General features: G+C 50.8%; 4 protein-coding genes across 4 annotated transcripts in view; 3 read left to right on the forward strand and 1 right to left on the reverse strand.

Moving 5' to 3' along the window:
* Positions 1–89: 89 nt before the first annotated feature.
* EMWEY_00013440 (hypothetical protein, conserved) lies at positions 90–1812 on the reverse strand (the record flags this gene model as incomplete). The annotated part of the gene is made up of 3 exons (XM_013479231.1): positions 90–162; positions 455–480; positions 1099–1812. 3 exons carry the CDS (start codon positions 1810–1812, stop codon positions 90–92), a joined length of 813 nt encoding a protein of 270 aa, XP_013334685.1.
* A 3699-nt stretch (positions 1813–5511) lies between these two features.
* EMWEY_00013450 (hypothetical protein) lies at positions 5512–6905 on the forward strand (the record flags this gene model as incomplete). The annotated part of the gene is made up of 2 exons (XM_013479232.1): positions 5512–6424; positions 6601–6905. The coding sequence occupies 2 exons, from the start codon at positions 5512–5514 to the stop codon at positions 6903–6905; spliced, it is 1218 nt and encodes a 405-aa protein (XP_013334686.1).
* A 1747-nt stretch (positions 6906–8652) lies between these two features.
* Positions 8653–9276, forward strand: EMWEY_00013460 (hypothetical protein, conserved; the record flags this gene model as incomplete). Its single annotated transcript, XM_013479233.1, has 1 exon — positions 8653–9276. The coding sequence occupies one exon, from the start codon at positions 8653–8655 to the stop codon at positions 9274–9276; it is 624 nt and encodes a 207-aa protein (XP_013334687.1).
* Positions 9277–12019: 2743 nt separating this feature from the next.
* The window catches only part of EMWEY_00013470 (hypothetical protein), a gene marked incomplete at both ends in the record, with an annotated part of 2818 nt that continues 1427 nt past the window's right edge, over positions 12020–13410 (forward strand). Inside the window, one exon of the mRNA XM_013479234.1 lies at positions 12020–13362. Within this exon, the coding sequence (XP_013334688.1) occupies positions 12020–13362 (1343 nt within the window). The remainder of the gene's footprint in view (positions 13363–13410) is intronic.

A 13410-nucleotide genomic window follows, 5' to 3' on the forward strand; every position in this document is an offset into this window, starting at 1 on the left:
CTGGACGGCGTAAAGGATGGTCTGGACAACGTTGAGATGAACATAGGCCGCACGAAGAAGACAGCGCACGCAATTGCTAAGAACGCTGCTCACGACCGCTGTCTGCAGTGCCTCTGCTGCTGCGTTGTACTTCTTCTCATTGCATCAATAGTCCTCATTGCCCTGCCAGGCAAATGACAGACACCGATCTTGATGTTTCCTTATATACTTACTACCGCTGCGGTGCCACGGATGAAGGCTAGTCCGCAGCAACCTGGCGGTGAGCATGGTGGCTGCGAAGACAGTCCGGGGCCTCCTACATAGGAATGCATCACCACTAAGCTCGCCGTATCTTCCTGTAGGCAATAGCCTTAGCCCTGCACTGCACGGGGAAGGAAAGAGAGGCACAGGGCAGGTAGCGACGGCTGGAGATTGTGTGCATCCATTGAAACGACTGCGAACGTTGTGGTCTCACCAAGCAGTCTCCTCTGCTCTCCACGTCTGCATATCCCGCCAACACGGCATCCCTGCCCTACACCTCCGGGTTTTAATGTTAAGGGTTAGGAAAGTTGGCCCTTCACGGTTCTAGGCGCCCGTGCTGCGTTTGCAGTAACTTTGCAAACTCCAAGTGACACATAACGCCTGCCGAGGTATTTTACACACCTTAGTTGTCTTTGCGTAAACTTTTGTCGTATTTGCATGGGTTTACATGCACTAGCGTGTTCTCTTGATAATCGCCTTGTGTTCGCCCTACGTTTCGTCAACAATCTGTTTGGTTCACAGCTGGCAACACCGAAGGCGTGTGCTTGTATATGAACTTCCCTGTCTAAAACGCAACAACCAGTAGAGTAACGGTTTCTGCACTGTACAGCAAAACTGAGGAGGGTTAAAAGAAGACGGCGGTGTCTGTACGAGGGCGATATCACGCCGTATGGTCGAAGAGAACCATGCTGAGGAGACAAGCGGGTGTGCAGTGCACATCTATCAATACGCCCTAATCTCCCTCCACTTATGCGTCTTTGAGCGTTTCCTGAGTGAAGAGCCGCTCTGTCCGCCACCTCCTTTGTTGTTGCCCGTGCGGAAACCGTCTGCTTCTTTGTGGGATGCATGAATCCTCACTTGGTTGACAGCCATCCCAAGTCGTCGCCTCAGAGCTGACGCTTCTGCCTGGTTCAATGCCCAGCCTAAATGCGGCAGCTGGGGGTCTCCGGAACCCTCAGGAAACGGTTGCCTCAGGGGATGCACGTTGTGCACACTGGGTAAAAAGTAAGGCGAGTAGCGCCGCTGCTCTTCTCTCATTTGCATTTCGTACAACTCCTTGCCCCTTAGGTGTCTGTATAGGGCCTGACAAGGGTCGCCACGAGCATATGCGCTGGCGAATGACTTCCATGGCAACGCCCACTCCTTAACTTCAGGATTTCGCTCGTAAAACCGAATTACCGCCTTCATTTTTTCCCCAAGGACGCTGCGAAGTTCTTCTGGAGGTGTACGCAACAAATACTCATCAAGTCCTCCCGCATCGTCGATGGCATGAATAGCTGAAGTCGTGACTTTCAGGTTTTTCACAACTGTATTCAACCCTTCAGATTCAAAGTCCTTTTTTAGTACATTTGGCTTTAACTTGCGGCGGTGTTTCCGCAATGAGAAGGATATCTTCGTGTAGTAGTTGTAGTCCTCATCGTGGAATAGGCCACACTGCGAAGCAGCAGAAGGCGGACGGCCATATGCTTTCACAGGTATAGGTGGGAGGATTTGCTTTTTCTTAAATCCCTTCTGCGCGCCTCTACCCAGGCAGCGCAAGTACTTCCCAAAAAGAGACGCATTGCGCAGCATCCTCACACGTGCATTTGCACATCCAAGTCAGCGTATGCGCGACCAACTCCAAAAGCTTCAAAAATTCGGAGGTGCAATGCAACTCAACACTGCTGACTCTACACGAAGCGAAGAGCCATGAGCAGGAAAAACTGTGACGCTCGTTTGTGGTTGGCGGGTTTGTCGAATATATGAGGAGCGAAGCCTGCAGTGCAAAGCAGACAAGATCAAAATGGTGCCGACTCCTTACCAACTCGTTGATGATGAAGCACTAGAGTAGGGAAAGAAGGGGGGGTTCGCGCCGCAGGTTCGCGCAACAGCTTTCACAGGTGGACAGGTGAAAGGGCGAAAGCCGACAGTACTGTGTGTAGTCGTGGGGCCCGCCGTTCGTCCCAGCTCCAGGACCCCCCAGAGATCTTCTGGAATTACAGTTCCTTGGCCCCCCCAGCAAAAAAGCAAGTTGAATAAATGAAGAAGCAAAGGGACAGGGTCGGGAACACTCCAGGTGGTGAACACCGTTGCTCTGTCCCTCCTTGTGTTCTAGTCTCTGTGAGTAGGTTTTAAGAAAACTGTATTTGTATAAATAAATAGGCGAAAAGAGCTTTCCAAGGCCTGTTGAAGCAACAGCCTTTGTTCATGTTTCGATGAAACTGCATGCAGGAGTCAATCATTGCCTCAGTCCCACTGCCACCAGGGGTTGGGTCAGCAATAATTTTTCAGGAAATGACAAAGATATACCTTATTTGGAATATTCATTTTGGAAGGGTAGGATGCTTTTAATTATAGTGGACTTGCTAACTAGGCTCGCATCTCCTGTTGCCCGCTCAGTTGTGCAGGAATCCCATAGTGTCAGCTTGCTGGAGTCTCGACACACCGCAAAAATTTACACTGGCACCGTCTTTGGTTCAAGCTAAAATTAGACTGAACATACGAACACTCATTTGTATTGATCCTTCTCTATGGCTTGTGTTTATTCCTTCGTGTGCTTTATTCCGTTCATTCGTCACGTTGCTTGTGATAGCTGGAGATCCGTTGCTTCCTGTGCATGCCCCTGTCATCTCCCGACAAACTCGACGAAAGAGAAAAGTCGTTAGATGCGTTTTGCCCCTTTCCTCTTTATTCTGGCATTTCCCGCATCGTCGGCATTACCTCCTACTCGCTTTTTGGCGGCATTGGCTTGACGCAGTCAACGTTGTCACACGTTCTCTTGCCTTTCTTGCAGGCCATTATGCCTACTCGATCCGATCATTTTTTCGTGGGGCGTTCTAAGTCAAAGGTTCCTACGGTGGATGCGCCTTGCTGTCTGCGCCGCCGTCTGCATTGGCCCAGTTGTGGAGATCTACAAGGCAACAAATCTGTGGATGCTTTCTGCATTCTGTAGAGTGTGGAGACAATCAAGCAACTAGACTGCAGTTATGTTGTGCAGAGTTTGTAGTGCATTTTTGTGGACATCGGCTGCCATAACGTATTTCCCCTAAGCCCTTGCCGCCTGCCTGTGCTGGATCCTTTTGCTGTGCAGTTGATCAACCGGAAACTAGGTATTATTATTATTGACACTACAGGTTTATTCCGCTTCTTTCTCCGTGTTCGTATGCTTTTGGTTTGAGGGTTCTTGTGATTAGTTGCTATTAACGTTGGTGTGGGTGTCGCTGATTGCCTTCGCAAGCTGCAGTTGATATTCTCCGCGTTGTTGTGGAGCTCCGCAGCATTCATCTCCTCCCCTTTAGCAAGTTTGCGTCACTTCCCTCACAATCCTCCAGCAGATCAAGCCACAGCAGCATCAGCGGCTACAATAGCAGCAGCAGTAACACAGTGGATGGTACGTGCTCCCGTTGGCTTGTCATTTTTAGGAGCACGTTAGCATATATTCGCGTGGGCAGCGTTAGTTGTGCATTATGCTTGGATGGTATTTAGGGCAACGCGTCTGCATCGGTTAGAACTTCGTACTTCATGGTTTACTTCCTGTTTCTTCAGTGCAGCCCTCTGGTCCACCCGACTTATCGTTCGCGTGAATGATTCGTTCTTCGTTCGCACCCTTACATTCATGCGAATACATTAGCCTGCGGGTGGTTTTCTACCTTTATGCAATCTTTGCGCGTCCTAGATCGTCATTATTCCGTAATGGTGTACGTCATTGGCCCCCCGGTACTAGTGGCTTTTATTTGGTGATGAGTTTTATCCTGCGAAAGGAACCACCCCACCTCTCAGCTCCTCTTGGCTGCCTAGCCAGCTAGAAATTGCAGATTTTAGGGCCATTCCCCTCATTTATGAAACATAAATATGAAAGGTCTGAAGCCACCGTTGGACTTATCTCTACCCGTGCCTGATACTGCTCGATGCAGCGCTATTTTGGTATTTTCCGTTGCTTCAGCTCCCACCGCGCTGGGAAAGAGGGGATAGACCTTCGTCGCAGAGCCTGCCAGGGAGCTTCTATACACAGAGTGTTCTTCGGATGAATAAGTCCATTTGATACAACAAGCATTGTCGTGCTCGCTGCATAGGATGCTAAAATCCTGTCGTGTTGATGTGTCTGAGGCAACAATAAAGCTGCCCCGCACTACGGCGATCATCATATCTGGATACTCGGCAATAGCATTCTCCACGAATTTGGTTTGCTGTAGAAACATTCTTTGTTTGATGGATTGCATCCAATGCTGCGCTTGCTTCCATTCGACTAGACTGCCAACCATTGGCCACCTGCCGGTCGTTGGGCTGATTACGATAAATCTTGACTACCAGAAAGAAGCGAAGGGTGGAAAATCGACAAAAGCTCGGGGAGAGTTCCAAGCGAGTTTTTTCTGTGGAAGTCTTTGTTAAAGTAGAATATCGAGGACGGCACTGTATCCGCATTGCACACACGCAATTGAGGCACATAGCCTTCTGCCAGTCTTCGAATCAACTATCTTCAAGAGCTCCTGCTTTCTTAACGTTTGTCTTCTGGGGCTACATAGGGTTTATGCGCCAACTGCAGACAGTCATGCAAAAGAGACACCGGACAAAATATGGTAGAATGCTGGCCCATCATCGGGCAATACGTCGTGTTGCAGCTTTTTTGTCAATGAAATGGACTCGATCCTGATAAGAGACTTGGAGTACGCATGTAAGGATTCTAGTGCCTTTATTGCCCTTATCTGGCTGATGTTCGGCCTAAACTCGAACACGAGCCTGGCGGAAGAGCATACGCCACCATTGCTGTCACGCTGTTACAGTGCCGTTCTCCGTGCCCAGTTGAAACGAAACAAAAACACTAAATGGAGACAATATTCTAAAATGAAACAAGCATCAGCTTTGCATTTGACGGTAGACGACTTTTGCCACCGCCTGCGAACCCAGAGACGGATCGGTAGTGTGGTGGCCATTGGCCTCTGTTCCAAAGGATTGAACCAAGGTAGACGACTCGTTGTCCTAAGATATTTGTTTGAATATGTTTTGAAGGGTAAATTAATAATCTTCACTTCTCCTGAGTGCCAAGGTTTTGTCTTTCTTCCTCAACAGATCCTTGACTGTCCTGCACTGGTGGGCAGCAGTCCACAGGACTATTTGAAGGTCCATCAACAGTGATTGACCTGAATGATTGTGCAGCTTCACGTAACTGACTGGTATTGGGTGCATCTATAGGGGAATCTTCTTTTCTATTTTTTAGAATATTATTGGCTTTTTTGGTCTGCTTCCCTTTCAAAGTTTCACCTGCATTTTCGCCGTTGTCGTTGTCTCGACAGGATGGGGCGACTGGCGGTTTCAGGCCGTCTCCATCTCATGCCGTTCCTAGGGGTTTTATTTGGCTTAGTTGTGAATAGCCTAGTCCCAAATGCTAGTTCTCGACAGCTTCATGGCGTTGCTGCTCGCTTCCACTCCCTCTCGCCTCCAGCCCAATTAGACCATCTAAAGCCTTTCGCCTCCGGTTCTTTCTTGTCTACGGCAGCTCGACCAAGAAGCACCTCGCTCACCTTCGCCTCCCCGGAGGAATCCGGTGCTTCTGATGAGCCGTCGTCGAAAGTGCGTCACCGTTCCCAGTCCCTTGGGTCGGGACGGCAGGCCCCGTCGGGCGTCTGGAAAAGCGAGGGGGGAAGGCCGAACATGCAACAGCCTCAAACGCAAAACGAACAAGCTCAACAACAAAAACGGCGACATAGCCGGTTTCAGCGTCTCCGGAATGCCTTAAAACGCCTGGGAGGCGCCGCGAAAGAAAAACTGAAGCGTCTGTGGCAAAGCATAAAGCGTGGTGCTTCTCGGGCAAAACGTGCAGCGCGCCAAGCAGTCACAAATCTTTACAATAGGTTCCCGAGGCTCCGAAAATCCCGAAAGGCACCTGAAGGAGCAGAAGTTATTGCCTCATCAGGCCTGGCGGGGGCAGGCCTCGCCTCGGCTGCACCACACCTAGGTCCCGGTGAGGACGTTCCCGAAGGGGTTAAGACACTTGAAGAAGAGGAAGTTTCTACCCCTCCGAGCCCTGATAACTCCACGACGAGTACGGCAACGGAGGAAACAGCAGCAACTCCCACACCGGAAGGACCTTATCGGTCTAAGGAAGTGGAGGAATGGTTTGAAGCACCAACAGCTGAAGACGGTACAGACACAAGCGAAGAGTGGCATGATGCAGTACTCCCTGGTGGTGAGGATAATGCCAATGCCGGTGAGCGCGAATCAGAACCAGTGCGGAGTCCAGAGAGAACACAAGTTTTTGGCGAGGCAGAAACTTGACCTGCTTCCTCAGTGCTTAAAAACACTACTTTTTCATGACAATGATGATTAAACTGTGCAGAATCTGGCGTGGGCACTGCACGCCTTGGTCTTTTTTCACGCGGGAAGGAAACTTCAATATTTTTTTGGACGCGACGCAGGACTTGGTAGTCCAGACTTGGGGCTCGATAGCGGCAGGAAAACAGATAATACAAACTGATAAATCCTTCGATGCGGAACTGCTGCGCGTGACCCTTGCATTGGCGCTAGTGGAAGACCGCATAGCAAAGGCAATGGACCAAACTGAGGAGTACTGTTGGTTGCCAGCCTTGACAACTTTTGTGAAGAGACAATTGCTAGTGAAGTTCGCCGTTTGGAAAGTACCCGTTCCGTGGTCATTTTTGCCAACCCTTTCGAATGCATCAAGCCGCTGATTATTCTCGTCAATGTCGTCACCGAAAAATCCACCAAATCGCCTAAGCGATGCTTAGCGAACGGGAGAATTTGCAGCGCATTCTGACTGATAGAAAGTAACTTATCCAGCTGGTATTTGACGTTTGCCAACGGTCATAGAGAGGGTGGAGGGCGCACTTGCCCTGCAGATTTTAGGCATGCAAACCTGAAGGGGAGGGAAGTGCAGCTCTTCCCGTAGGTCAGCGATTCCGGGGCTATGAATCAACCCTCCCAAAAGGGCGGCATTGGCTACACCCTCCTTTCGTTGTGGGATGCAGACTGGTGCAGAAAATATTGAACGTATATCTCTCAAACACTCGTCCTTGGGCGGCACAAAACTAGCCCTAAACCCGAAGATTCGGGTTTACGGCTGAATTCATTACTGTTCTGAAGGGCGCATAGGGACAGTGGACGACTTAGGGAGACTCAACACGCCGAAATTTTTCTCGTCATTCAGGCGGTGGGCATGCTGGGTTGTTCCGTGAACTTGATGCAGCCGAGCATTCTCATTTGTTGCCGTGCAGATGTGTTGATGTTTGCATATTCTTTTCCGCCTGGCACTCGCCTTCGCATGCTTTGCATGTTCGTCTGAGTTTTGTGCTTTCTGAAGTCGACGGGTGCATCAACTGTACTGATTTAAATGACTGTCCCCGCCGTCTCGGGCAAGATTCCTGCGTAAGCAGCACCAGTTAAGCGGCCCCAGTGATGTAGTTTGCAGATATCGTCTTCTCCAAGCACTTTCAGAGCGTCAAACAATAATTTTTCTAAACCTCAAGTGTCTGTTTTGCTGCTTAGAATGTGGCAAAAAATCCTAGCAAATAGCTATTTCCTTCCATAGTGTAACGAATTGGAAACCACGCGCGTACGTGCATTGAGGAAATGAGTGTTCTGCCATGAGACTGGGACCGGACGCTCGAGTTACAGCGTAATTCCATTACAAAGATATATACCAAGTGCCCTGGATGTTAGACGAAATGGCAGAACTCATCGAACGGAAATGTGAACTAGGACAGGAAACTGTGTCGCGCGCATTGCTCCCTCCACCTAAATGTGAAGTTAAGTGGACTTGCACGAGCAAATTTGCACCAACAGATTTGTTTTTGATTTTATCCTGAACAATAAAATTGAACAATCACACATAGTATCTCATTGAGATGCTCTTCTTTCTTTGTCTATTGAGCGGTAGTCGACAATCGGAGCGTTGCTTGCACACTGTCGGCGGCGACTCTGCTGGCACTACGCCTTGCGTGTCTTAACACCGGCGCCAATCTAAGTAAAGTTGAAATAGGAAGTAGCACTCGAAGCTTTAGAATATGCGGACCGTGGCCTAAGGTCAGCTTCATTGTGGAAAGTACGTGCGCCAGTGGAGTTGACTGCGTCGTTCGGAACAACGAGTCACGGAAGACGAAATCCATCTTAGTCAAGAAGTCGGTGCAAGCGCTGTTAGTTAAATTATGTTTAATTTACTTTTTGCCTTCCTTTATATCTGTAGTTTCCTTCCATGCCACAGAACCGCCTTCCAGCGTGAGGCGTGGAGGACCGGTTTTGCCGCGGCGATGGGACGCCAGCAAATTTGTCCGCGGATAGGGTTATCCTAACTTACTTAACAACAGTTCAGCTTCAGTTTGAGTTTCCAGTTCGAAATTCTTTGTACTATCATAGGGGCAGACGCTGGCTCTGCGACTGTTCAGACTTTTTATGCGAAGCAATCTCGGACGCAACAGAAGGATGAACGTCGGCGCCCGCATATTTGGGGCTCAATTTGGTATTTACACATTTAAAAGCTATTTACCCATCATTGCAGCTGTCATTGTGGCAGCTGTGGTGGGGGAAATTGCCCACAACGCCCGCATGAAGAGGCGCCAGATTGAAGAGTTTCAGAGGCTGTCTCGGCTGCGCCGCCTGGTCCGCCGACAGCGTAAAAGACGCGACTTGGCGCTTCTTAAGGCTAGGGAAAAGGCCAGAAGAGCAGCAGCAAGAATGGCAGCTCATGCACATCCCCACTATACATACGTCGGTCGCACGCATGGTCACGACGTCTGGCGCCTGACGCCCACCGCCAGCGCAGGCCCAACTCGCCATCCTCCCCCCAGAATAGGGGCAACAATAAGGTACGGTGGAGGTATGCCTTCAGCTCACTACTTCAAGACAGATGAAGAGTTAGATCAAGCGGCTCAGACAAAGGAAAGCGAAGGTGCAGCATCACCCGCCGCACGCATGGCTCCTCTGAGGGACAAAACCGGTCTGCAAGTCATGAGTAGAACAGAAGCAGAGACAAAGAAAGGGGACGCAGCTGAAGTAACAGATTCAACACCTACGCCACCGGTAGCAGCAGCAACGGAAACAACATGAGCCCATATCGGAAAAATGAGCGGAAGGCAAGACCATCACGGATAACTACATCTGTATCAGCCAAGCACAACGCGACTACAGCCGGAAGAACTAAGCAGGCAAACAACCGACCACTGGTCCTCCTGCTATGGCCAGACCCACAGCTCATCACGGAGAGACTGAAAAGTAAGTTCGAAAACATTAAATGGTGATGCAGCCGAAGCGGCAGATTGCACGTTGGTTGCTCCCCTGATATTCACAGGAGATTCGATGAGGGTAGGTATCAGGACAGAAGCTGTCCCCCTTGCTTTCTCTGCCTAAGCTTACATAGTGATCTGCTCTTTTGCCTAGCACCTCATACTTTTTCGTGGTTCATTTCTGTTTTGCTAATTTGTTAGTTGATTTGTTCGTGTTCCAGTGTCCTGGTGCACAATCAATTCGTCAGCATCTCTACACAATCTCCTCTGCCCCAGCCCAAAGACTGCATGGGTGCAACAACAATAAGGCCTTCAATCGATAAATTGTCTTATGTTGAGGGGCCCTAGATGAAAGTGTGAAGAAAACCATATGCCTCCGGGGCATTTATAGCGCTCACCTTCTGTAAAGGCAGCCGCTTGTGTTGCTGCGGCCTCAGCAGACGGGGTCGGCGTCTGTAGGCAGACAACGTTTTATGGAAGGTACTGTACATAGGCCTGAGCGCACTACTGGAGACGAGACAGAAGGCGCACCATTTCAACTTCAGAAGGAATATATGGATGGGTTGAATGGGAGTTAAGCGTCAAATGAGGACTAACTGCAACACCAAACAACGGCTGTGCCACCCGTTCTCGTTGCAGCTGCAGAAGACAACTGAGCTGAAGATGGCACTACTCAATATATTTGCTTTGTTGACCTACGAAGCTCATCTCTGCCCCCGCAGGTCTTGCCAAGGAGACGCCTGCTGTACATACACCACACCTGAAATCCACAGGGAGAGCTTAACACGAAAAACTTCAATCGACTGCCTGTACCTTCTTTTGGCACCCAAATGGGTGAACCATGAGTGACCCAAGTCGAAATCGTCCTCTGTTGTTGTCTCTCCTCCTCAGCCATTTCGCCTGTGTCCTGCCACCGTCAGACACCTACCCAGCTTGTTTTTCTGAGTTGTCAGATTCTCACCCTCCAGTACAGCCACCTTGGGGATTCAGATCATCGACAAGTTGGATGCGTATGCCGGCAAAAGAATGTGCTGTCTTGATTGTGAACGTACCTGAGACTTCACCTCATGCCGCAAGTCAGCCAAAAGGCCGTTAATCTGCGACTTGCTAAATCGCAGAGTTCTCGCAGGCTGCACTTTAAGCGCAATGTTTGGAGGAGGGGCCATCATGTTTGCAATGAAAGCAGAGCGCTGCTCTCCCGCGGCGGCGGCGGCCTCCCCCGTCCATGATGTTTGGCTCAACGCACCGTGAGCCGTTTGTCCTGTGCCGCTTGAACTTAGCGGCCAAAGCAAGCCCCACATGGACAGAATTATTAGGCACCGACGCACGTTGTTTTTCATATTCGTTTTGCAGATTGCATGCGCATTAATTGGTGCTGCACCATCAACATGCTAGAGCACAGCACAACGTATCTGTACGTACACCGGAAAACTGGTCATTAATCTGCGAGCGACTTAGTTAATTTCCTTTGAAAAGCGGCGGTAAATGCTATCTTGAGGGATGCTAGCTGTAGCCAGCTGCAGAATAGTTTTTTCACTTATTCCATGTGGTGTGGTGTTCTATGTGTTCGTGCACCAGCGCAGCCACCTGAGGAGTTGACACGACGACTAGGAAAGCAACACGGCCTCTTCACTTCCAGAGGAAGTATTCATGAGAAGGTGCCACTTCAATAGCACGAGAAAAAGACTGTCATCCCATTTGATCGTACTGATGAGAATGCTCCCTACCACAGACAGGTCCACCAGCGAACCACTAGCTGCTCCTCCCCGTGCATATTCCTGCGGGCATATGACAATTTACCTCTTTCCCTTGATGTCTTACCACATCAGTCTAAAACCAGAAGCTAAAATGTAGTCTTCTCCAGATGCAAAATGCAAGCACTGCCTGCACAGGAGTACCGTGCAACTCCGAGATCTGGGCCTGTGGTGACCGGTCTACCATCGTGTTAAGGGAGATGGGGCTTGAGGCGGGTGTTGGATAGGTGGGGCTTGTGTGTAAACTTGTTGGTGGGCGGCGATGACTCTCGCGTCTATTGTTTCATCTAAATTTTATTTTTCGTGGTTGGGTGGCTAGTAGGAAGTTCATCTCCGTCTCCTCCCGGGCTACTGGGCCCCGCTCCAGTGGCTTCCTGCCCTGGTACATTTCAAGGCTTCCGTGCATCTGTCTTTCCTTCTTCGAGCCCAGCCAAACACCAGGTGTCTACCTTCCTTTATGACTTCCTTTTGCTTTTTTTCTTAGGGAGCAAGATGGCCTGTAGGGCCTTCTTCCGTCTTTGCACCAATCTTGTGTATTGTCCTTCTGCGTGGGGCACCTCTTTTGTTTACTGGTAAATGAGAAAAGAGGTGATTACTGGCACATATACTTGCTCGCAGTATTCAGTAGAGCATTGAGATTGGGGAGGGGTCCCGGAGTCTTAGACCCCCACCCTCAGGGCTGCCCTTTGTGCTGCCGGTGCTTCCTTTCCATCCGCCGGTGGTGGTGCTGCTGCTGGTGGTAGGTGGCCCCCCCGCCACAGTGGTGTATGCGGCTGCAGTTAAGCTTGTGGTTGGAGTGTTTGCGTGGTTATGATGGTGGGCTACGTGAGGGCAGCCGAACACGAGCGGCCAACAGAAGAGGCTATAGCGGCTGCAAAAGAGGTAAAGATGCCCCTTGAGAAGGCGCCGTTGCACTGCGGTGCATCTACACATCCTCGAGATGCCCAGAAGTTTGAAACTGTCCAAGCCCTTTCGGCTCCCCGCAGACGGTTGCTGCGACTGCTGCAGAAGCAACTGCTGTTGCAACTAGCTGCAAACAAACAAGGGGCGGACATAGACCCCAGGCGCCGACCTCCCCACGCTGCCACTCCTGAGAGTATCCTCGCTCGTTGGATCGCTGCTGACCCGAAGCGGCTGGTGGGCGGAGTGTTGGCATTGGGGTTGCATAGCCCCCTTGCTCTAGCGAGCAGAACCCCCAGCACTTCACAGCAGCCTGACTCCGGCCCCACGGGACAGAAAGCAAAGGTCACAAAGTGTCCCACTTCTTCTGCCGCAGGTGCTGATTCGGACGTTGGTGCAGCTCCCTTTCCAGGTGCAAAGGGGGACGAACCCCAAAGTGCTGCCACGGCAACAGCTGGAGTAGTAGCAGCAGGTGCTGCCGATCCAATCGAAACATACACAACCTGCAGCACCACTGCCAGCACAATCGATAACAGCAACGGCAAGAACAGCAGCAGCAACAACAACAGCTACAGCAACTACAACAGCTACAGCAACTACAACAACAACGAGGACAACAAGAACAGCGCCCTGTTTAGGCAGTTTGGGGGAGTGCCTGTGAGTGCCCCCAAGCGGAGTGATGAGGAGACGGCGGTTCGCGCGAAGAAGCATCAAAACCCCCAAGCAGTGGGCAGCAGGGAGGGTTCTTTGGCGCTGCGTGCGTCTTGCGTCTTGTGTCTGTCAGCTTTCTCTCCCGTGGGTGGCAGCTTTTTGTGTTGCACTTGCCTTCACACGCTCAAGAAAAAGCCCGAGAAACAGCCCTGGGCTGCGGAGGCCAACGGCGGGAGCACGGCTAAACGCAGCCTCTCCTCACTGTATAAAAATTCCCTCAAGAGAAGGGTTGGGCTTCCAACTATTGTGGATTCGTGCAGCACCCAACGACTCAGACAGAACAAGCAAGAAGCGTGCTTACACCCTCGCACACAAACGATCGTGCGGCATCCCAGACGCCGTTTTAAGCGGTCGGTATGTGCTGCCTCTGCTGCGAGGGAGCAGCCCCGAGAGGAGGTGCAGCAACAGGGAGGGCAGCAGCAGCAGCAAAAGGACGGTTGTTGCGAAGGTTCTGCTGGTGGGTACAGCGAGGCGAAGGAATGCATTGGATGGCGGGCGCGTGCAGCTGCTGCAGCAGCAGCAGATGCGGACGACGACAGCAGCTGGTGGGGTAGCACAAATGCATCAAGAGAGCCTCTGGTGGTGCCGCCTTT

This window comes from Eimeria maxima, genomic scaffold, assembly GCF_000499605.1.
Source record: "Eimeria maxima Weybridge genomic scaffold, Emw_scaff99, whole genome shotgun sequence".
Lineage (NCBI taxonomy): Eukaryota > Apicomplexa > Conoidasida > Eucoccidiorida > Eimeriidae > Eimeria > Eimeria maxima.